The following is a 23,853-nucleotide window of genomic DNA, read 5'->3' as shown; positions in this document are numbered from 1 at the left end:
TTCAAAATTTCTTATAAAAAATGCAATTTCATAAGTGTTGGGACCTTCCTTGTGGCCTCCATATTCACGTTGTTTAGTTTGAAACGATTCGGTACACCTAGTTCGGAGGAAAGTTTCATAAATGAGACCTCTTTGACGCCACTTTCGTATCACCTTAACGGCCTATCAAACATTTTCACCTGTAGGAAGGCGCGATACGCTTCTAATACGGGATTACTAGTATCTCAAATAGTTTCTATTAAACGGCGTAGTGACGTAAGTTTGCGGCTATTTGCGCACGAGAACGCACGAATCCGCACCGACAGCTGAGAATGATCACATTCACGTTACATCTCGGATTGCCCAAGATTTATCCGGTGAAATAGTCGACGACATCACGGGAATCGTTATTCATTACCTCGCGTTAACACTGCCATTTCAAACTTTGGTACATACTTGTGAACCAGTTGATTAAGTACTTCCGTTAGACACGTTTATGTACATTTATACGAACTGAAAGTGCCGTATGAAGCACAATGATACATTCGCAGAAAACGCTTTCGAAACTGTAACGTCATATCAGGAGCGTATTTTTATACTCGAGTTTTCCAGGATTCTAAAAAAAGAGGATTTCCTTTGGACGACTCTACCAATCTGTCCTTGATGTGCTCATTTTTTAGAACCACTCTGGAGGGTTCTTACACACAAGCGAGCCTTTTCAAGATAGCCGTACGAATCATTATACAAACGTGAGAGTACTTTATAAAAATTGACTAGAGATGTTTAACTTTGTAATGGAATTCTCCTACATTGTTTGAGATTTCTTTGCCTTTCCGGCGTGATTTCAACCTTCGGGCAGTGCTGGAATGAATGAAATTCTCACAAACTTCAAAAGCAGGAACTTAATGTTAAATGATGTCGTTAATAGATTATATTGTGGGAAGGTTTCAAGTACAAAGATATGAATGTGTATGCGCAGTAGAGTTTTGCGCGCGTGCATGTGTATTTTGCGATACTAAAGATATTGTTCAAACGAGCCATAAAGGGGCGTGTTTATTATTAAGAGATTTTTTTTTTCTTTACCGGTGCTCTTCATGCTTTACAAAGAAAGGTGCGAAGTCTGACTGTATTTCGGTTTTAACGAACCAGTCAGAGTTTATAGATTTTATTCCCTGGTAATTAATTTAGGTAGCACAAACGTATTTCGTTAATTTTCTAACGGGGCTTAGGAAACTATCCTTCCTGGAGAACGATAGGCAGGCTTTAAGGTTTTTATCGTATTCTCGTTGTTGAATTAGGACATGTATTTTTTAGATTGTTGGAATTGTTTTAAATTTGTTTTTCGTATATGTATGCAGTATTGAATAAAAGTCCGTTGGAATACGGCGTAATTGAATTCTCAAAGGGATGAAGAAATTGCAACGTTTTCTGCGATCGCAAGATAAGCATTATTGCGAATTAATGTATTAATTATTAGAACACGTTTGTACACGGTGTTACGTTTTTATTAGACATTTAGAAATATTAGCGCCTCGAGTTTCCGAGTAATCGCTAAGGAAGGCAATATCTTTCATCATGCCTTTGGAGGGTAATTATTTAATTGAGATCGTTGTTCCGGCCATAAATTCGATTAATCAGTTCGAACGTTCACGTAAGCGTACCATTGGAGCGAATTTCTTTCTGCACATCGTAAGAGCGTGATATGTCCGCGTGATTATTGTGGCACGTCGACCGCTCTCAGTTTTGAATACCTTCTTGCGGAATCGAATTTCAAAACATTACGGCTTGCCACTTTTCACACACCTTTCTTGCCCACGAATTCAGTAGGCCGTCGCGCTTGTTGTTGTTTGCGTCAAACTCGTCCTGACACTCGTGTGTGCAAAATCTTAAACCCATGACGTAATTTAACGAGGGAGAACTAAACATTACATTACTCCAGAGTGAAGAGAAAAATATTAATTGCATTGGTTCTATTGGATTATTTTTATATCATTAGACTACATAATACATATTGTTTGCGCCAAACTCGTCCTGACACTTGTGTGTGTGTAAAATCTTAAACTTATGACGTAATTTAACGAGGAAGAACTAAACATTATATTACTCCAAAGTGAGGATATAATTTATTATTGAAATTGGATTTATATTAGGAATCATCTTTTTTTTCAATCTTATCAAGAAACATTCTGATTGCCACGAGTGATCAATTTGGCGTAGAAAATAAATTTTTCTCTCGGTGTACAAATATGACAAAATTGTGATACTAAAGAATTGGGTTTTTATCTAAAACTAAGTATACATACAGATCCCTAATAACAATTTCAGGATTTCGCCCTAACCTTCAGGGGGTGAAAAGGGATAAAATCTGTTTTTACAAATTTCTATTAGCACAATCCGAAGTTGCGGTGGGGCATGTTAGCATTAGATACTATGGGAAAGGGAAGACGCTTATCGAATTTTTCACTCCCATTTGTGTGGAATGTTTTCACCTTGGAACACTTGACTGACCGTGATGAAGCGAGCATTAAGGTGATGTGAAAGTGGCGTCGGAGAGGTTTTGTTTATAAAACTTTTCTCCCATCTCGATTTACCGAATAGTTTGAAACTTTACAATGTGAATAGGGAGACTATAAGGAAAGTCCTGAAATTCATGAGATTTCAATTCTTTTCAAATATGATTATAGGTATTTTCAAAATAGCTTATAAAAAATGAAATTTCGTGAGTTTCAGGATCTACCTTAGGGTCTACATATTCACGTTTTAAAGTACGAAACGATTTGAGACACCCAGTTCGTAGAAAAATTTTATATATGATTGAGCTTTCGGATGCCACTTTCACATCCCATTAAGGTGAAGTGAAACACGTCGAGGAACTTGATCGACGTCGATAAGGAAGATACATTCTAATTGCCTACGTTGTAGACGTTCATTTTTATATTGACATCTGTGTCGAATTATATTGGATATTGTACCAAATGGTATCCGGACTCCACCTGTCGTTTTCGTACAATAATTATAAAAAAATCGAAGTAAAACTCCGGAAATCCTCTGGATTCATGCTTTCTGGGGCCCTAATTGAATGCAGAGGGACCCCCTGCGCCATCTGTGATTTCCAGGTCAATTAAATTTCCACTCCGAGACCTCGTATTACCATCGTTTTGGCATAGAAGCGCATAAGACACTTTTTTTGCCTTTATCCCGTTCAAAGGCAAGGTTATGGATTACCAGAGTGTTCTAAATTGTAAAATTGTCCTGACCCTTTCGTTTCTCATATCAGAGCCTTCGATAATTGTAGATTGATCGAAATATGAGAGCTCGACGCCATTTTACTTCTGGTCTGGGTTAAGTTAAAGGATTTTTTCAAAAAATCCAAATTTTTAATGTGTCAGGACGATTCTTAGATGACCAGGAGTGATGTGTCAAAATTTCGGACAGTTTGTCTAATACCCTTAAAAAAAAGTGTTGTATTCGAATCGACTGATTTGAAGGGGGTTTCACTTCACCTTAATATAGGCCGTGAATTGTACCGGGATTCGGCCCCTCTGTACCGGGAGGAGAAGTTTTAGTGCGAAAGGAACTGCGGCTCGCCGCCGTTGTGCGTTAGGCGATTCCAAGCGATCCATGTCCATCTGAAAGTCCGGGCGAAACCAGTGCCAGCCAGCTGGAACCAGTTTCAATTAAAGTTCGTGCGCCGGCCAATTCCCAATCGGTGGCCCTTTATAATTCCGCTCTTAACGATCCTCGCTCCGTTTTTCCCCCCTTCCTCGTATTTGCCGTTGACACCAATTAATTCATTAAGGGATCGTTACGGCGTGGGGTCTTCTCCCTGACATCTGCGACCAAGCGGACTCCTTTTGGGCCGGCCATCGCGCGCCCCGGAAAACCGACCTTCGATCGTGGAGATCGATCCATTGTATACCGTCGATCGGTCTTTTAATTAGATTCTCCTTCCCGATCATTGACCTCTCTGGCTACACGTGCCTTGGCCGAGGAAGTTTCTTCTGAAACTAATTTCGAGGGAACTTTTTGTATCCTGAATCGATTCCTCGCCGAAACGGCGGATCGTATTAGGAGAGTCGGCTGAGTTCCACGCCAAGTATATGTCGTAGCCATGTAATAAAATCTACCGTTTTATAAAGGCCAGATGGTCAAATCTTCACTTAGGTTTATTTTACAACCCGAATAATTATTTTATAAAACGACTAACGACACATCGTCGCATTCTCAAATTCATTTAATTGCTGCCTGCTTCATATTCCTACTAAATCGTTTCAGCCGTTTTATATGTAATGTTTTAAACAACAAATTTTAGTAAAAAATGGTCGTGTACGAGAAGTTCAAAGCCACATAATGCAAACGATATAGTGCCAATATGGGCAAATCAATCTCATACACGTGATGGTCATGACCGTTTATCTAGATTTTTATTCACGACTTACCTATCGAACAATGAGCTACTATCATTCGTCACACGTATGTGAATAGATACGTGGAGATTTAAACTACTATATGACAGCATGCATGCTCGTCATACAATGCAGACGATATAGTGCCGATAAAGGGAATCAAACGTGGTGGTCATGACCGTTTATCTAGATTTTTATTCACGACTTACCTATCGATCAATGAGCTACTATTATTCGTCATACGTACGTGAATATATACGTGGAGAATCCAACACCTCTTTGTGAAACGGCACGATGTCGATAGGGGTCCAGTTAGCAATTCCATTCTATACTTCAATTACGGCCTTGACACGTGCTTCGAATCAGTGGAATCGTACGTCACACCGGGGGTTCCGCGTTTACATTACAGACCTATTATCGAAGTTAGGTCTTAGCGAGGGGATGACGAGCGAGATGTAACGTGACGCATACAATGGAGACCGCATGATTCAATTTGGCTTCATGGTGCACCTACTGTGCGACAATGCTTCCTCCAGGTCGCGTCTTGCACCTGTGACATAACCGTGTAATTAATTACACGGTTCATTAAACGTACGCGCAGAGTAATATTTGGTCGAATCAATGCAACTTTGATAACATAGTATACGGTTATATGGGTTACCCAATGTTTGGTTAAATGAATATAATTTTCGTTCACATTATTTTCTATTTTCAAAAATATTATTCCTTCCTTCGCTTATATATGTTTTAGGCTTCTGTGTGATTCAATTTATTAATGATTTTTAATACTTTGCACGTCTTTTCCTCTCTTCCGATCGTGGCCTTAGAAGGCAGCATCGATGTATCGATGAAAATAGAAAATGATGTGAACGAAAATTATATTCATTTAACCAAATCTAGAACTTTATAATGTACTCGATATCGATGACCGCGTTATATTCTTCCGTAAAAACTGCATGCTACGTAATGATGCAAGTCCCCGCATCCCGTTGATCGTCTTTTATTAACAAAATGGATCTTCTGTCGTTGAATCTCGTGCAATGAAATTGCGAGGTGGAGTTGCGTTTCCCGGTAGTTCCAGCAAAGATGGCGGCCCACCTTTTCCGTACGCCTAATAAGCGATCCTCGGAAGCCTCTTTTTACGTAATTTACGGGTAAAGGGGCTTCGAAAACACTTTTTGCGTCATTTAGTCTTGACCTTTACGGTTTTATCACGTCTTTCCCTTCCCTCGGATCATATCACCATGCGACATCGATGTATCGATTTCTTCGGCGATCCATGCACCGATATCGACAGCTATGTTATTGTTGACAGAGTTTCTTATTCCCCGAGACGGTGGAAGGGAGATGGTTCGTATAAAGGCGCACATGGCAATTAAAACGATCAGTCTTAGAACTGGTCCCTCCTTAATCCATCGCGCGAGGCTTTTGCTCTTTCGGCTACAGCCCCTTCTCTTACGTCACCAAAAAGTCCCTTTGGTGATTTAAGTATTATCTCATTTTGTAGAATTCCATTTCGCGGCGCTTTCCTGGGGAAAAGCTCGCCCTGCGATTTCGGTGACTTTTTCCATTGTTCGTGAGTCGCGCCAAATACATACACAGGATTATATATGCGTTACGTCAGGAAAACGAGCAAAATTATTCAACTGCAATTTCGCACTTTCTTATCCATCTCGTTCGACGAGTGTATGAGATTTTAAGGACACTTATTTTCAAATTATCATCATTTTGCCGCCGTTTAACGATTGGCCGAGGCCTGCATTTCCGTCTTAAGACAAAGTAAGTACACGCGTTATGATTACTTTTAAGATTTGCTGATTTTTTCGAATTTTTAGCTTTGCATATATCTATTAATAATCATCCATTCGGTGCAATCCTTAGAGCTGTCATAATTCTTTGATATGTATTTAACGAGCAATGGCAATGCAACGAAGAAATATCACAAAGAAGTAGCGAACAAGTGACTCGTTATCAATTATTCTCCAATTTATCGGTAATTTGAAAATTTCAATATTAAGGTATGCACAGAATACTTAAACGCGGGAAGGGATTTTGACTCTCAGATCTTTACTTCTGTGTTTTTCACTTTTAAGGGTATACATTAAGGAGCAATGTGTTAAATCATTTTGTAATAACATTTCTTCCCCATTGTTGATGACATGTATGTTTTATAACCCCATTCGCAATGGGGACAGTTAAAGTCCAAAATCTTCATACATGAATTTCCATGAATTCACTTTTACTCTCTTTACTCAGCTCCTGATATCAAAAGATAACATCATTTAAAATCATCGATTTGATGTTAGTAAGCTCCCACGATCCGATATCATTTCATAATTGATATTTCGTTATTACAAAATTAATTTCACTCAACCCCTGATATCAGTAAGTTAATATAAAACAATCTGCATGATGTTATTACCGTGCTCCTTTAATCTGATATCGTTTCATGATTGATATTTCAATGTTGCGAAATCGGTCTCGCAATGGCAAATTGAAATTCAAATTTTTTAGTGAAAATTCGAAATTCACCTCTAAGAAGTGGCATCGGTTGGTTCATATCAACGGCATTTTATAATCAACATTATAATATCGATTTTACTCAACCCCTGATATTAATAAGTTGATGTGAAACAATCTGCAAGACGTTATTATCATGCTCCTTTAAACTGATATCGTTTCATGATTGATATTTCAATATTGCGAAATCGGTCTCGCAATGGCTAATTGAAATTCAAATTTTTGAGTGAAAATTCGAAATTCACCTCGAAGAAGTGGCATCGGTTGGTTCACATCAACGGCATTTTACAATCAACATTACTATATCGATTTTACTCAACCTCTGATATTAATAAGTTAATGTAAACCAATCTGCAAGACGTTATTATCGTGCTCCTTTAAACTGATATCGTTTCATGATTGATATTTCAATGTGTGAAGTTGCGATGTCAGTCAATGTTGCGAAGTCAGTCTCGCAATGACTGATTAGAATTCAAATTTTGGCGTGAAAATTCGAAATTCACCTCGAAGAAGTGGCATTGGTTGGTTCACTTCAACGGCATTTCATAATCAACATTATAATATCGATTTTACTCAATCCCCGATATTAATAAGTTGATGTAAAACAATCTGCAAGACGTTATTATCATGCTCCTTTAAACTGATATCATTTCATAATTGATATTTTAATATTGCGAAATCGGTCTCGCAATGGCTAATTGAATTTCAAATTTTTGAGTGAAAATTCGAAATTCACCTCGAAGAAGTGGCATCGGTTGGTTCACATCAACGGCATTTTATAATCAACATTAAAATATCGATTTTACTCAACCCCTGATATTAATAAGTTGATGTAAAACAATCTACATGATGTTATTACGGTGCTCCTTTAAACTGATATCGTTTCATGATTGATATTTCAATGTTGCGAAGTCGGTCTCGCAATGGCTAATTGAAATTCAAATTTTTGAGTGAAAATTCGAAATTCACCTCTAAGAAGTGGCATCGGTTGGTTCATTTCAATGGCTTTCCTTTTCCCGGTGATTATACGCCGGTTAAAACCGCCGAGAATTGCTTCGGACCGCTTTCAACCAGAATGAGCGAGGGAATTCGTGTTGACACGCGGTAGTGAATATCCCGCGGGGGTACAATTCCTTTAACGCGATTGCCCTCATTGCACCCTGCCTTGCCGGAGAATCCAGTGGCAAATCTTTTGATCCCGGAGATGCGAATCAAGATGAGAACAAAAGAGATCGACGAGCTCCCTCACGAGACGATCTCCAAACAATTCGATTCATTCCGCCGATTCCGATCGATTTGGCTTGTAGGGATCGATTCTAGTCAGATAAATGAAGAACTCTCGGATTGTTCGACGAGGACGAAGTTTCACCTCTTGTTTATCATTTATACATTTCAGCATAACAAAATTACTTCCAAGCGCAAATACTTTGATAAATTTTGTCCCGTCGAAAAAAAAAAGAAGCAGAAAGGGCGATAGGATCTTTTGATACCTTCTTATCATTTTTATTCAACAAGTCCTGTGTAGACTCCCATTCTTCGTAATTTCTGAATTTATAAGCGGAGTCAAACTGAATTTACCGTAGTCATCTGTTTGTTAGAGGGATGAACATTTATTATTTTCACGGTGGAAAAATAATTTTATAGCGACATTCTATCCCGCATTAATGGAAAATGGAGTTGAGTATTTAATGGGGAATAATTTCTCCATTGATCATAATGGCTGGTTTATTTATTAAACATCGATTTGTGATACTTTGGTATACTGAGAATTGAACGTGGTCATGAAATCGGCTCTTATTTCAGCGGTGTAAGAATTGCCTTACAAGCAAATTCTGCGTGACGTGCCCATTTATAGCACGGATCACGTTTCAGATTTTGCCTGACTTCTGATTCTCTCATTACGCGGTTTCTGTCACGCGGAACATCGTTTCCGTGTTATGCGAGAATTTACTGCGAAATAATCGCGCTATATAAGGTACTGCACTGTATAAGGATGTTTGTTTGACAGAAACCGTGTAATAAAGAGATCCGATGACCAAAGATTACGTTTATCAGGGGTGGTAGGGAAAGATCTTATCGAGGAATCTTGATAGGCTCTTAATTGCAATTTATTGCATCTTTTAAGCCGAGCTTGTTTGCTCAGTTTGCGTAAATAGTGCCGCTACTTTGTATGACTCGAATTACTTGACAAATTAGTCGGATCAATTAAGCCGCGACTCGCGGTTTTGCGTTTTAGGAGCAATTTCGACACGAAATGTTATTCATCCGTTATAAATTCACATATATAGTGTCGCGACTTTGTATGACTCGAATTACTTGAAAAATTAGTCGGATCAATTAAGCCGCGATTCGCGATTTCGCGTTTTAGGAGCGATTTCGACACGAAATGTTATTCATCCGATATAAATTCGCGTAAATAGTGACGCGACTTCGTATGGCTCGAATTACTTGAAAAATTAGTCGGATCAATTAAGCCGCGACTCGCGGTTTTGCGTTTTAGGAGCAATTTCGACACGAAATGTTATTCATCCGTTATAAATTCGCGTATATAGTGCCGCGACTTTGTATGACTCGAATTACTTGAAAAATTAGTTGGATCAATTGAGCCGCGACTTACGGTTTCGCGTTTTAGGAGCAATTTCGACACGAAATGTTATTCATCCGTTATAAATTCGCGTATATAGTGCCGCGACTTCGTATGGCTCGAATTACTTGAAAAATTAGTCGGATCAATTGAGCCGCGACTTACGGTTTCGCGTTTTAAGAGCGATTTCGACACGAAATGTTATTCACCCTTTATAAATTTGCGTAAATAGTGACGCGACTTTGTATGACTCGAATTACTTGAAAAATTAGTCGGATCAATTAAGCCGCGACTCGCGGTTTTGCGTTTTAGGAGCGATTTCGACACGAAATGTTATTCATCTGTTATAAGGAGGGAAACTTTGAGTTCAAGGCTCAAGCAGATGTGACTTGACCATTGGTTTTTCAGTAAGCTCAGTCGACGGTCGTCGAATGAGTTTCGAATTACTCGCGGCCGTAATTGAGCACGAGTAAAACACTCGGAATTATAAACATATCCCTGTAGTATGCCGTTGTTGAAAAAACACGAATTCAAGCAAATTCCAACGAGGTCGCGATTTCGCTTCTCAGCGCGGATAACGAACGCGAAGGACACCGAATTTCTGCGCATTTTCGTGCAAACGTCTTTTCATTAATCAAAATTTCACTTCATATTTTTGTCCATTATTGTATATTGCGTTTATATATTAGTTGAGGAACACGCGGATAAGTACATGTACTAAAAATGCAATGCATGTTTTTATTAAAACATACTCTGATTATGAAATTTAAACTACTTCTTCCTTTTCTTTTCATATCAGCAATTTTATTTCATTTGATTCTAATTTTCGGAAGTTGTGCCTCTTACTAAATAACTGTTTTTGACAATTCCACGCAGGTTGTCCTTTCCTCCCCTTATTACTTTGTTCTGGTTTCATTATACAAAGTAATTCAAATATTTTGTATGGAGATTACGGAATGCAATGTCCTCCTTACATATTTAGGGTTTTATTTTTCATTTCATTGCCATAGCAGACTTTAGAAATTTCATTAGAAATCTAATCGCGAACTTGATGTAAATTTATTATGCAGAAATTGCGGAAAATGCGGTCCCTGCTGCTCATTCTCTTCGTCTCTTTGTCCGCGTCGTCGGCTGAGCAGCCGCGACTTCCGAATGAGAACGAGAAATGCTTGAAAGAACATCCGGCTCTTTTGCAATATTCCTCCAGTCTTTAAAAATCCATTAGAAACCTAATCACGAACGTGATATTAATGTGTTATGCAGAAATTGCGGAAAATGCGGTCCCTGCTGCTCATTCTCTTCGTCTCTTTGTCCGCGTCGTCGGCTGAGCAGCCGCGACTTCCGAATGAGAACGAGAAATGCTTGAAAGAACATCCAGCTCTTGCAATATTCCTCCAGTCTTTACAAATGCATTAGAAATCTAATCGCAAACGTGATATTAATCTATTATGCAGAAATTGCGGAAAATGCGGCCCCTGCTGCTCATTCGTCGGCCGAACAGCGGCGACTTCCAGATGAGAACGAGAAATGCTTGAAAGAACATCCAGCTCTTGCAATATTCCTCCAGTATTTAAAAATTCATTAGAAATCTAATCGCGAACGTGATACTAATCTGTTATGCAGAAATTGCGGAAAATGCGGCCCCTTCTGCTCATTCTCTTCGTCTCTCTGTCCGCGTCGTCGGCCGAGCAACGGCGACTTCCGGATGAGAACGAGAAATGCTTGGAAGAACATCCGGCCCTTTTGCATTACTTCTCATGGGCGGACTATTTCGTCCTGGCAGCCATGCTGATCGTGTCCTGCATGATCGGCCTATTTTACGGATTCTTCGCGAAGAAGCAGGAAACGAGTCAGGACTTCCTTCTGGGCGGGTCCAGCATGGGAACTTTTCCTATGGCGATGTCCTTGGCGGCCAGTTTCATTACCGCCATAGAATTGCTCGGGAATCCGGCTGAAATGTACGGACAGGTAACAATGATTTTTCCTAATAGTACTTATTACTACATATTATGTATACAGCACATTACCAGTATTCCAAGAAAATATGTTAAGAGGCAATTAATCGCACATAATGATTTTTGCTAATAGTACTTATTACTACTTATTATACATACAGCACGTTACCAGTATTCCAAGAAAATATGGAAAGAGGCAATTAAACGCACAGATAAATATTTGGTGGAATCAATGAAACTTTTGTTGGTTCAACCACAGAATATGGTTATTATATGGACAACCGAATATTCGGTTGACGCGACAAAATTCTTTGGTTAATGACTTTTGATTTATTACCAAATCAATCGATTTTGTTCAATCAGCCAGATTTCGTTCTGCGTGCCGTAAGAGAAATCTGACGTAAATTAAATGTGACTTTAACAATGGTATGAATAGTATACATGTGGAATTTGTTCCCGGAGTAGTAAAGGAAGTCGGTTAACGAAGAATAGTATAGAATAAGAGTAATGAAAATCGTTTCCCTTAATTCCAGGGCACGCAATTCTGGATGACATGCGTCTCGTTCCTTCTGGTGGTGCCCATTACTTCGCACCTGTACCTGCCGGTCTACATGAAGCTGAGATTAACTTCGACCTACGAGTACTTAAACTTACGCTTTAATCGGCATTGCAGACTGCTAGCTAGTGGGCTGTATATGCTGCAGATGATATTATATACTTCCGTCGCGGTCTACGCACCAGCTCTAGCCTTAAGTCATGGTAAGTCGAGCAAGTATTAACAATAATCGGATATTAAAAGTGGGTTGAAGCGTCACCCTCTAGGTTAATTTCGTTTTACCTTGTTCTAATCCAACTTTTGCATTCGCAGTTACCGGCCTGAATACTTACATAGCAGTGACTCTAGTCTATGTGGTCTGCATTTTTTATGCTTCTCAGGTGAGTGTCTTTCGGTTCTCCTTCCATTATTACGTTTGTTCTTTTATTTTCTCGTCACCTTGTTATTAACGGTAGGGGTTGTTATCTAAATTATGTCGCCTCCAAAATTGGATCACTGCATTAACCCTATGGCTATTAAGAGCACCTAAAGGCGCTCGACGTTGAATTTGACTAAAAATGGCGACGAATTTTTCAGGGTGGGATAAAGGCCGTCATAATGACGGACACATTTGGTTGAATTTGACTAAAAATGACAACGAATTTTTCAGGGTGGGATGAAGGCCGTCATAATGACGGACACATTCGATTGAATTTGACTAAAAATGATGAAGAATTTTTCAGGGTGGGATAAAGGCCGTCATAATGACGGACACATTCGATTGAATTTGACTAAAAATGACGACGAATTTTTCAGGGTGGGATGAAGGCCGTCATAATGACGGACACGTTCCAAGCCGCCGTTCTCTTGGGGTCCCTTTTCTTGATTCTGGGATACGGCGTGTCCTGGGCTGGTGGTTTTTCTCTCGTCTGGCACGAAAGTGCTCAATCTGGAAGAATGGAGTTTTTTAATCTGAATCCCTCGCTGACGGTTCGCCATAGCTTTTGGAGCGTCGTCATCGGTGGTACTTTTTACTGGGCCACAATGTTCTGCAGCAATCAGGCTTCCGTCCAGAAGTACCTAAGTGTGGAGACCATTGGTCAAGCAAGAAAGTAAGCAGAGTTTCGATTTAATGTTGAAAAAGTAAACGAAATTATTACAATAATCAGGGAAACCAGAGATATTAACCCTTATCACTCAACCGGTAGTAATGCTGTCAACTTCTAATACTCTTTTTATATTCTTGGAGTGATAAAGGTTGAATTTAAGGGGGCTAGTAGGTTTTGAAAAATGGGTTTTGGTCAGAGTGAGTTTACAAGAGAATGAAAATGTATAAGAAATGTTTACTGACGGTGTTTTTTTATTTCAAGTTTTGAGGAGAGTTTCAGATAAAATGATGTTTTAAAATGACTAAAAATGGTGGACTTGCGGAGGATGAAAGTTTCTGATTTCTTTTCATGATTTAGATACATGATTTCAGACGAATGGCAAGTCTGAAACAAAAAGATAAGGTAGTTCTAAAAATTAGGAAATATTATTTAAGAACTGATGACATGGTTTTTCAGCGAAGAGGAAGTTCAGATACTGGTAAAAAGAAAAAATACCATTAGATATCACTTGTTCATTGATTATTGCCCTTGAATCATTGACATCTTGGACAAAAATTTTCGCCAAAAATCCATGTCATCAGTTCTTAAATAATCGTCCCTAGTTTCTAAAATCACCTTAACCTTTTATCCCGGACTTGCCGTTCTCCTGGAATCATGATTCTAAATCGGGAAAGGAAATTTTCTGCCTCTACAAGTCCACCTTTCTGAATCATTTCAAAACTCCTTATCTTTAATTCGTCTCAAAAAATAGACCGAAATTGATGTATACTTGATATATTATTCAATGATGGTGAAAAACGAGGGCTCATTTAAAATCATTCAATTTTGATTACAAAGGAAACAAATTACGAGTATTTAGTCCGTTATTCCCTTTCTATATGAAAGCAAACCTTTTGTTGCAGAGCCCTTTGGGTGTCATCGCTCGGCCTGATCCTGATTTATACAGTCAATTTTCTGACTGGCATGGTGCTATACAGCGTTTACAAGGATTGCGATCCTCTTAAGGCTCACCAGATCACGGCTCAAGATCAATTGTTGCCGTTGTACGTGATGAACTTCATGGGCCAATTAAAAGGAGTCCCTGGATTCTTCGTGGCCGGAATCTTTGCAGCTTCCCTCGGGTTGGTTCCCAATTTCATTTCCACTTCGTGCAAAAAAAAAAAATAACGAAACTCGCTTCATTCGGAAGAAAGCACCAATATAGTAATTGCACCGTTGAAAATTTTCATTAATCATAAAGTTCAGATTATGAATTCTTATTTTACAAGGATCTCATGGTATTTGCAGGACAGTTGCCAGTGCTCTGAACTCTTTGGCTGCTATCACTTGCGAAGATGTTCTTCAGGGTCTTTTGGGAGTTGAACTGCCTGCCAGACGAGGTGCCTTTTACGCGAAGTGGATCAGCGTCTTCTTCGGGGCTTTCAGCTTCGTCTTGGTCTTTATCGTCGAAAGATTAGGCAGCGTTCTTGAGGTATTACGAAAACTATGCAGCTGGATCTTAATTCTAAAACCTACAATTTAGATATATAAATAAAAGTCTAGAAGCGTGTTATAGGCGATTACATGAATTTCTTGTTCTTCAAGGTTGCCCTTTCGTTCAACGGCATGGTCGGTGGAGTGACTTTGGGTCTCTTTTCTTTGGGCATGTTCGTACCTTGGGCCAATGCCAAAGGCGCCATTTCAGGAGCCGTTGTTGGGTTAGCTCTGGTTCTTTGGATAGGTTTAGGTGCCCAAGTGGCTGTGTTCAATGGGCAAATTCATCTAGAGAGCAAGCCCATTTCCATCGATGGGTGTACTTGTTTGAATTCCACCACGTTCTTGGAGGACCAGTTCCACGATGCTCAAGATACAGAAGTATTTTTCATATACAAGGTAAGAATTATTTTTCCTCCTTTTACTTCGTACTTCTGTCAGAGATATTTTCATTCAACGAAAGGGAGTCTTAAATCTCGTACAGTTATTTATAGAAGTTGATTTCATGTGAAGTACATCATTGATCGTACAACATTTTCCAGTACGACTTTTTTTATTCGGTTTTGTATGAGAAATGTACATATACAAGGTGGATGATGAGTTGTGGATTACTCTGTATAAGAGTTATGTAAAGAAGAGTTGACATTGACCGATTTGAGAAAATTCTGAATAACTGATTTTACGTCTTTTTTCAATCAGGTGAGCTACCTTTGGTACAGCGTCATTGGATGTTTAGTGACGATATCGGTGGGGTACCTGGTCAGTCTAATTACCGGTCTTCAGGATCCTGCTGAGCTGAATCACGATCTTTTAAGTCCTCCGATCAGATCCCTTATCAGAATCCACAAGAAGCCCCAAAACAGAAACGTCCAGGGCATCGCGAATCTGGCGTTGGAGATGGACGACGAAAAGCCCAGATCACCAACCGTCACCCTTGAAATAACCAAGACAACTCCTCGTTAAGATCGCTTGTCTTATGTCAGACTTCAATTAGACAACGAAATGCGAGTCTCACCTTCGAACTTGATGACGAAGAGTCCTGGTGATAAAGCGTCAGTCATGAAGTAATTAAAATTGCTTTTCCCAGAAGATGTACAAAACAGCAATTGCATAGTCATACAAATCAGCAATGAACAACTGAAGAAAAAAAAAAATCTGATTTCGACGTTGGGCGATGAAAAGCCGATATTGATATCGCGAATCTGGCCTTGGAGATGCATGGTGATAAGCCCAGATCACTAATTGTCACCCTTGAAATAACTAAGACGTCGTTAAAATTGCTTGTTTTATATCAGACTTCAATTAGACAACGAAATGCGAGTCTCACCTTCGAACTTGATAACGAAGAGTCCTGGTGATAAAGCGTCAGTCTTGAAGTAATTAAAATTGCTTTTCCCAGAAGATGTACAAAACAGCAATTGCATAGTCATACAAACCGGCTATGAACAAGGAAAGAAAAAAGAAATCTGATTTGGATGTTGGGCGATGAAAAGCCGATATTTCTCAGTATTACCATTGGAGCAGTAGAAACTGCTCTTCGATAGAAGAACGCGAACTTGTAAAAATTGCTGATAGAAGTTAGCCGAACCAAGTGCACTTTAAGGGAGAAAATGTTGAAGTGCACAAACGGTAACAATTACCGATCAGTGTTATGCAATGTAAACTTGAACTAAACGAAAGGAAATGTAGTCGAGGGATGAACTTTCAAAGGTTTTCAGAGTGCTGGTTCACTTTTATAATCTTGAAAAATGAACGGGGGCCGTCCTTAAGTCTAAAGAGCCTTTTAAAAAGAAACTTGTCAACGCTCTTCATGAGATTAACTCGATTTTCGATTTTGTACAATGTAGATTAATCTCAGGATCGATTTGTGCACACGTACGTCATCCAAGTCACGAGCGATTATTTATACCATTTTTAATGCCTAGTTTTAATTTTGAATCTTTAGCGCGATATGAGAAAGTATTATTTTTAAGGGTCGTCGGAAATGAGTTTAACGTTAAATTAAGGTTTCTTTTAATGCGTGTCCCTCACATTCATGTAACATGGACTGATAAATAATTGTTATTAAGTGGAATGCAGTGCGAATTCATTTATTGGAAACTGTATGATCGCTTAACGGAGTCGTCTTTTTCTTGTTAGATAGTCATTTTTGAAGATATCGAACGAAATGGACAATTGTTAGGAGTACTTACACATAATACGATTGTAATAACTGCGTCATTACATTACGCACTGTTCAGGATGCGGTGCGATGTTCCATTTTAATTCTTATTTCAAATGCAATAATTCTACATGATTTGTCATTTAGCCATATATGAATAATTTGTTACAAAGTTATTGTTTTATCCGCGTCATCTGAAAACTGAAGTACAGTGGCGATTTTTAATATTATCTCGTTACGTCGTGTCGCATTCTGAATAATATATGCAATTTTGCACTGCCGGCGGTGCAGAGTTCTGATCACATGATCACTTGCATATTAATTTTTGTACTTTTGCGATATATCGTAGTTCAACGCGCAAACGGCATGTATTTTAGGGTCTTAAGAATCTTTTCACTGTTAACGAGTACTCGAGTTGGAGTTTTAATAACATAGAGAAGGACTGCTCTTAAATCGCTTTGTTCTTGAAAGCACGAATAATTGTCTTTAAAACTGCTAGATTTAAGCATTAGGATCAAAGTTGTACATATTGTTGCAAGAAAATGGAAAACTAGCTGACGTAGAGTGAAGCCGGGTAGTAAATTTTGACTTCGTTAAATTTTTACTCGGTGTTTCAATAGTACCTACATCCTCCTTTCCTCGTGGCATTACATTTTATTTATCAGTTGTAAATAATTACACGAAGGTCTTTCAACGCTGTTCATGTTTTATTCGATGTTTTAACCCCTTGGCCTATACGATATATGCCCATTGCGTGTTTTTGCCACGAGTCAGACTCGTGGTTATAGGTCAAAGGGTTAAAAGTATCCTATCTTCTTTCCTCACAATCATAGTCTTTTGTCTCTTATCATTTTCAATTAACTCCAAAATACTATAAAATCAGTTGATAAAGAGACAAATTTTAATTTTATCGTTAAATATTCCACCGACGTCGAGTACCCATTTTTATAGATCTCTTATCAATTTCAAATAACTGCACAAAGTCACGAAGGGAATCATTATAAGGACGAGCCATGTAACCAATGTAAGCATTGTTAAATTGTTCTTAGGTGCATAATCGATACTTACATCCCCTTTTTTATGTATTTCTTTCCAATAGCATGATTTCCCATAGAACAGGATTTTCTATGGATAGAGTATCTTCGTGATAACTCCACCGTGGAGAGAGTAGGGCTCAGTGAAAGTGGATCGATACTCGGTGTCTGTTGGCTCTCCAGTTGCACTTGCGGCTGTCGGTCGACGACGCAGCGTCTCTCGAAACTCCACCTGAAATTATAGTATTTTCCATAAATAGTGAAGTTATCATTCCCAAAATGTACAGCCCACTTACTCTGAGCTGTTTGAAGTGACCAAGGGGGACGGACACGAGGAGACGAATTTCGGGACCAAAATGAGCCAACTTCAACGACGATAATTAACGTTAATTAATTATGCTTCCTATAACAAGATGGCGAATAATTTGTATAAGTCCCTGCAATTTTGGACAAGATAAAAGCGGTGATGTGACACTCCGAGAAAAGTAGAAAGCAGGTATTTGTTAATCATTTTATGTCAATAGTTGCGGAGCACAAAGGAGGAATAAAAAATAGTCGTTGACAGAGTGGGATTCTTTTCATTTGCCAATTTATGTTTCATTTAAGGTTCGAACTTTTGCAGGTGAACATTTTATTCTAAGCGTGATATCCTAGTCGGTTTGATGTTCGGGAAATTACATTGGCCGATTTTCTTGAAAATTCAGCTGGCTGGACCAACGAGAGAGCTTAATCTACAAGAAATTGTTTTAAACATGCATAAATGAATATTTAGACCAGGAGGAAATTTGTTGGCCGGAGAGGCGACGTCGAATTGAAATTACTCCGATAGACTTGTGAATTCCTCGTTTCAATTTACCTTTAAAAAATGGCGTCGCATACTGGCACTTAACAATTGTAGGGATTTCTGAAAAGTCTCATACTTTTAAAAACTACAATTTCCTAGGATAAACAATTACTCCGATCTGCTGTGCATACCTCAATATTTCGGACAATCTCCTGCAAAACTTTCGTATGGAATTATATTAAACGTCATAAAGAATATTCCACCCTGTGAATGTCACTGAACCAAAGAAATATTTCCTCGAATAGTACCAGAGAAATTTATTCTTAATTAAAGAATAATTACTTTGGCTCAAATAGACTCGAATAAATTGAATGCAAAATTTATTCGGAATTACGAGAATTTATTTGAATGAAATTCTTGTTATTAACGAAATATTTCTTTGGTACTATCCAAAGTAATATCTCTTTGGTTCAATGGTTACTTTTTTCCTCATTGCGCGGTAGATGGGTTACAGCAGAACCATTTTAATTTCGGAAGGATTATTTTGTCCAGATGAAAGATGATCTTCAGACTGCACTTCGTCACCATCCGACTTCTTCGCTGGATAATCCTCGTTCCACTGGTGATCTATCTCTCGCTTTTTCTAATCAAATACAAAAGGACCTTACCTTTGAAGAGTGCATCCTCGCTTCCGAAGGACGAATCGCCCGTGGTGGAGAATCTCTCCTTTGATGTGGACGGAATCACCGTGACTGAGAAAATAGAAATCCGGCAGGATTATGGCGAAGTTGTCATGATTAATCGGAGAGGTGCGGAGGCGATTCGCGGGGTCGACGGGATCGAAAACGAGGATAATAATCCGAGGAGCCTCCTCGAGGACATCTTCTGGAGGGCCGATGCAAACGGGAATCAACTTTTGGACATCCAGGAACTTGCCAAATGGATCCACGGCAAAATCACCGAACATATCAACAAGGCGATGAGGGATAATATTGGATTGTTCACCGCGATCGACAATGATCCTCGAAATGGTAAATTATGTTTTCACTTTGTATCAATTCGGTAAGACACTGCATTGCTCATGGCGATCGACAATGATCCTAAAAATGGTAAATTGTATCTCATTATTTTCTACAACTATGTGACATAGTAGAACATTATACCCTTTACCGCGATTGATAACTACTCCAGAGACAGTGCATTATAATTCCTTCCTAGTTCTTGGAAAACACGGCAAATTTTAATTTCAGTTAATTGTATGTAAATTATGCGGTTCGTACGGGAAACATTCTTTTGCATAATTCTTGGGATACTCGAAGACTCGATTATTGGTGCGAGATATTTATCGCAATGTTTAATTACGTTTACGTAATCTCTGGATGGGTAAGAAAGTAATCATTACCGTCACAGTGCATCCCGATTAAAAAAAAAACGCTACATTCATACGTCTATTGTATCTACTTAAGCCAGTCGGTATTAAATATGAATTAACTACTTGTGAAATAATACACTAAACTTCATTGGTCGATTTTAATTCCTTCCAGTTAATCCGCGTTATCTTTGGCACTGATAATAAGCAACACGAAATGATCTCTGTGAATTCACCGATTCCTCAAGTAATTATTATAACAGAAGTTAATTACCTGAATACATGATTCACCTGAAACCAATAATTTGCGTTAGAAAACGGTACTCGTTTAATTTTCATTATCACATATATCCTTCTCTTTTATTCCGTCTGAAATAAATTTCGAAGAAATGGAATAAATTAATATCTTCTCTCACAATTCAGTCTAGGATAATTAAATAAGAATAATAAAATAAAATGAAAAATGGATTAATGACATGTCCGCAGGTGAAGTCTCGTGGGACGAGTACCATGCTCATTTTTTAAGGTCTCATGGCCTCTCCGACAAGTACATAGCCTCGCACGACAAAAGGCACGGAGCATTATCGAGGTCCTTGAAGGAAACAATCATGAGAGATAGAGCAAGATGGGCGGAAGCTGCCAGAACGGATCCAGAAAGATTGGCTCTGGATGAATTCCTCGCCTTTACTCATCCTGAAAGCAGTCATCGAGCATTGTTACAGATCGTCGAGGAGCTCTTCGAGAAGTTCGGCAAGAACCTTTTCGCTTTCTTAGGAATAACAAATCAGCTGTCATTTGAAATCAGCATTATCTATTAAGGTGATATGAAAGTGGCGTCAAAGAGTTCTCATTCATGAAACTTTTCTCCAAACTAGGTGTACCGAATCGATTAAAACTTTACAATATAAATACGTGAAGTATAAAGAAAGTCCTGAAACTCATGAAATTTCAATTCTTTTTTTATAATTTGTTCATAGATATTTCTTTAATTTGTTATAAAACATGAAAATCCATGAGGGTAAGGACCTTCCTTGTAGCTTACACACTAACGTTGCAAACATTGAAACGATTCAGCACATCCAGTTTGGAGAAAAGTTTCATGAACAATTGTGACTTCTGATGCCACTTTCACATCCCCTTAAGCCCGCTCAAATGACTAAATTAGATAATAAGTGGTTTATCCGTGTTGTCATTGGTGGCGTAACAAATTTTGCGTGCACTTTATCCGCATAAAAATTAGACATACTTTTTCAGTATTGCCATGATTTCAATTAGAGAGAGGAGATTAAGAGATGAGACAGTGTCTCTTTACTCTAAACGTAGTTCCACAGGAAATTTACGTTTTTTTAAACGACGATCGAAGACTCATACAATGCGGTATTCACATAATGTTTATTATAGCACGTGCAGTGATCTTAAAGAACAAAGTGCATAATACTAAATTGTCACAACGTTTCTTAACTGCTTTTTATGTAGGGGTTCAGGAGACACAAATGTCGTGTTATGTGAAGACACGTACTGCATTTGGAATTTTCTTTTCACGTTTGCCTAAACTTTATTATAAAAATGAAAAAGTGGAATATTAAGAAAACTTGCATAGAGTAGGTATTTACAGAAATATGTGTTATCCTTTTATTCTTTTGAATGGATTAAGGTTTTACTAACAATAAGTGAATTCTCGTAATAACATCCTTCGTAATTAATGTGATTTTCTTTCATCGCAGATCGAGATGGAGATGAGCAATTAACAGAGGATGAGTTTTCGAGTTTGCCTTCCGAAGGAGTGGGACTAGAATTGGCAGAAGACAGAAATCGACCAGTGCCAGGATCTGAGGAACGTAGAAAGGAATTTAGACATCTCATTGACAAGAACAAAGACGGCAAAGCCGACCGCACCGAGCTTCTGGTAAGATCTAGTTTCTTAACAATTCTTTTTGTATTTACCGTTTCCTTCGATATTTATATTTTATATATCTAATTCAACCATGCAGATGTACATCGATCCCCGAAATCCGAGACACGCAATACAGGAGGCTCAATATTTAATCGATTTATCGGACACCAATCACGACGGAAGACTCAGCTTGCCGGAAGTCTTGAGCAAGATGGAACTTTTTCTGGGCAGTAAAATGATAGATACCGAAAAGAGTTTTCACGACGAATTTTGATAAATTATCAATTACATACACATGTCGCGTAAAGTACAACGGAAGACCTCGATAATCCGTTGGCAAGTTCAGTAATTTATTTAACATTTCGGAGCGAGAGAAGAGTATTCGTAGGGATTATTTTTGTATTGTGTTTCTAAGAGACGTTCCTAATTGTACATTGACTTTTTCATTGTTTAGACAGCGATGATATACTAAATCATATACTGTTAAATAAGAACTAGGGCGATAAAAGATTGGAGGGATGTACTTTTTCCGGGGAGAAAGTACAATTTCCTCTTTATTAAATAATAGGTTTAGAAACGAACGGTAAAACGATGAACACCGAAAGGAGTTTTTATGACGAATTTCGGTAAATTATCAAATACATATATATGTAATAAGAAAATTGTGACTAATGTGTCATGAAGGTCTTTGTTACCGCGGTAGCGATATTAACAATTTAATTTTTCCTCTCTGTATGTTCTGTAGGTTAATTTTTTACCGTTTCCAAGATATATAATTAATTGTATATTGAAGTCTAAGTCAGCGGCAATGAAATTGCAAATTATGTTACGTTATTAAAGAGTGCAAATGAAGAATGGATAATATTGGTAAAGGTTATTGGGCAGAAAATTTCAGAAATTTAAATTATTAATCTTGGACGATATTCGCGGTAACCAAGGCGACCAATGATGACTGAAAGACTTCGGTCTTGATTAGCATAGAATTTTTCCATTTTGCACCTTTTCGAAACACCGTGTTTTGTGAGAGTTTGAGATGCTTGATTTTATCACACCATCCTGCGATCGATACTTTCAATCGAGTCTGTGATAGTTTAATTATCGGGTGCAGGTAACAATAATTAATAATCCTGCCTTCTGAGTAATAAATTGTACAAAGCGTGCGGGACAATTAGTTCGCCTTCAAGATGTTAGGAGAAGGTTGAATCCGTCCTTCATAGAATTTACGTTACTTTACTTGTGTAAGTGCCATTTGCAAATATTGCATTAATTGAACAAGGTCAGTTATTCGAAATTGATTAATGATGAATTAAAATTGAAAAGCGAGCAATAAGGATTTTCAAATGTTTTCATTTACGATACAATAAATATGTTAACACACGCCGAAAAAATGCCGTTGTAATTTCCATCATCAAATAGTCACGATTTCTTGTACTATTTTTGTTATATGTATTATTAATCGGATTATTTTTCCAACGAACGGCTTATGATCCTTTCCAAAAGGGTTGAATTGACTACAATTGATGTTACCTTTAATATTATTCTTCCAGATGATGTAATATATTTTTTAGTTTATAAAGGAACTCACTTATTAGAAACGCATACTACTAAATAATTATAAGGATTATTTAGAAAATCATGTTCCTGTTTCGATGAGTTTGTAGATAATGCTTTCTTCGCAGTGCTGCAATATTAAATAAAGATAGACCTCGTTTTGTGGTAATCCAATATTCCGACATTGTTTCTACTTTTAATGGAAGGGAAAATATATCCCGTGTACTTCACTCTACTTTCATACGTGAATAAATCAAATCCAACACACACACAATTATCAAAAGTAAACTCGAATGCAAATGGTAAATGGATTTTAATTTCGTATACTATATTAATGTTTTATGGCAAAAGCTTCAGTTTTGTTGTTGAATATAAGCAAAAATAAAAGAACGGATATTTAAATGAAAATGAAATAATTAGTTTTGCTACAGAATATAAGTACAAAATAATAAAATAAAATGACTAGAATCCCAAATTCGTAGCAAATGATCCCATCCAA

The 23,853-nt window shown here is 38.1% G+C and overlaps 2 protein-coding genes across 6 annotated transcripts; both read left to right on the top strand.

Moving 5' to 3' along the window:
- The first annotated feature begins 62 nt into the window (after positions 1 to 62).
- LOC105700017 (sodium-coupled monocarboxylate transporter 1) lies at positions 63 to 17,322 on the top strand. 5 transcript variants are annotated; one of them, XM_012425544.2, is made up of 10 exons: positions 63 to 1,878; positions 5,893 to 6,164; positions 11,113 to 11,457; positions 11,978 to 12,203; positions 12,313 to 12,380; positions 12,796 to 13,091; positions 13,991 to 14,209; positions 14,376 to 14,559; positions 14,673 to 14,960; positions 15,261 to 17,322. In XM_012425544.2, exons 3-10 carry the CDS (start codon positions 11,125 to 11,127, stop codon positions 15,522 to 15,524), a joined length of 1,878 nt encoding a protein of 625 aa, XP_012280967.1. In that variant the 5' UTR covers positions 63 to 1,878; positions 5,893 to 6,164; positions 11,113 to 11,124; the 3' UTR covers positions 15,525 to 17,322. The 5 variants fall into 5 exon arrangements, with proteins under 5 accessions (XP_012280967.1, XP_012280966.1, XP_012280965.1 ...); XM_012425543.2 differs by having other exon boundaries at positions 63 to 1,946; XM_012425542.2 differs by having other exon boundaries at positions 63 to 2,023.
- An 86-nt stretch (positions 17,323 to 17,408) lies between these two features.
- Positions 17,409 to 23,389, top strand: LOC105700019 (45 kDa calcium-binding protein). Its single transcript, XM_012425550.2, has 5 exons — positions 17,409 to 18,252; positions 19,093 to 19,571; positions 20,396 to 20,659; positions 21,634 to 21,815; positions 21,901 to 23,389. The coding sequence occupies exons 2-5, from the start codon at positions 19,100 to 19,102 to the stop codon at positions 22,075 to 22,077; spliced, it is 1,095 nt and encodes a 364-aa protein (XP_012280973.1). The 5' UTR covers positions 17,409 to 18,252; positions 19,093 to 19,099; the 3' UTR covers positions 22,078 to 23,389.
- The last annotated feature ends 464 nt before the right edge of the window (positions 23,390 to 23,853 follow it).

The sequence above is a fragment of the Orussus abietinus genome, unplaced genomic scaffold (genome assembly GCF_000612105.2).
Source record: "Orussus abietinus isolate OABI.00-Male unplaced genomic scaffold, Oabi_2.0 scaffold61, whole genome shotgun sequence".
NCBI lineage: Eukaryota > Metazoa > Arthropoda > Insecta > Hymenoptera > Orussidae > Orussus > Orussus abietinus.
The sequence above is the reverse complement of the archived record's forward strand: the minus strand, read 5'-3'. Positions and strand labels throughout refer to the sequence as shown.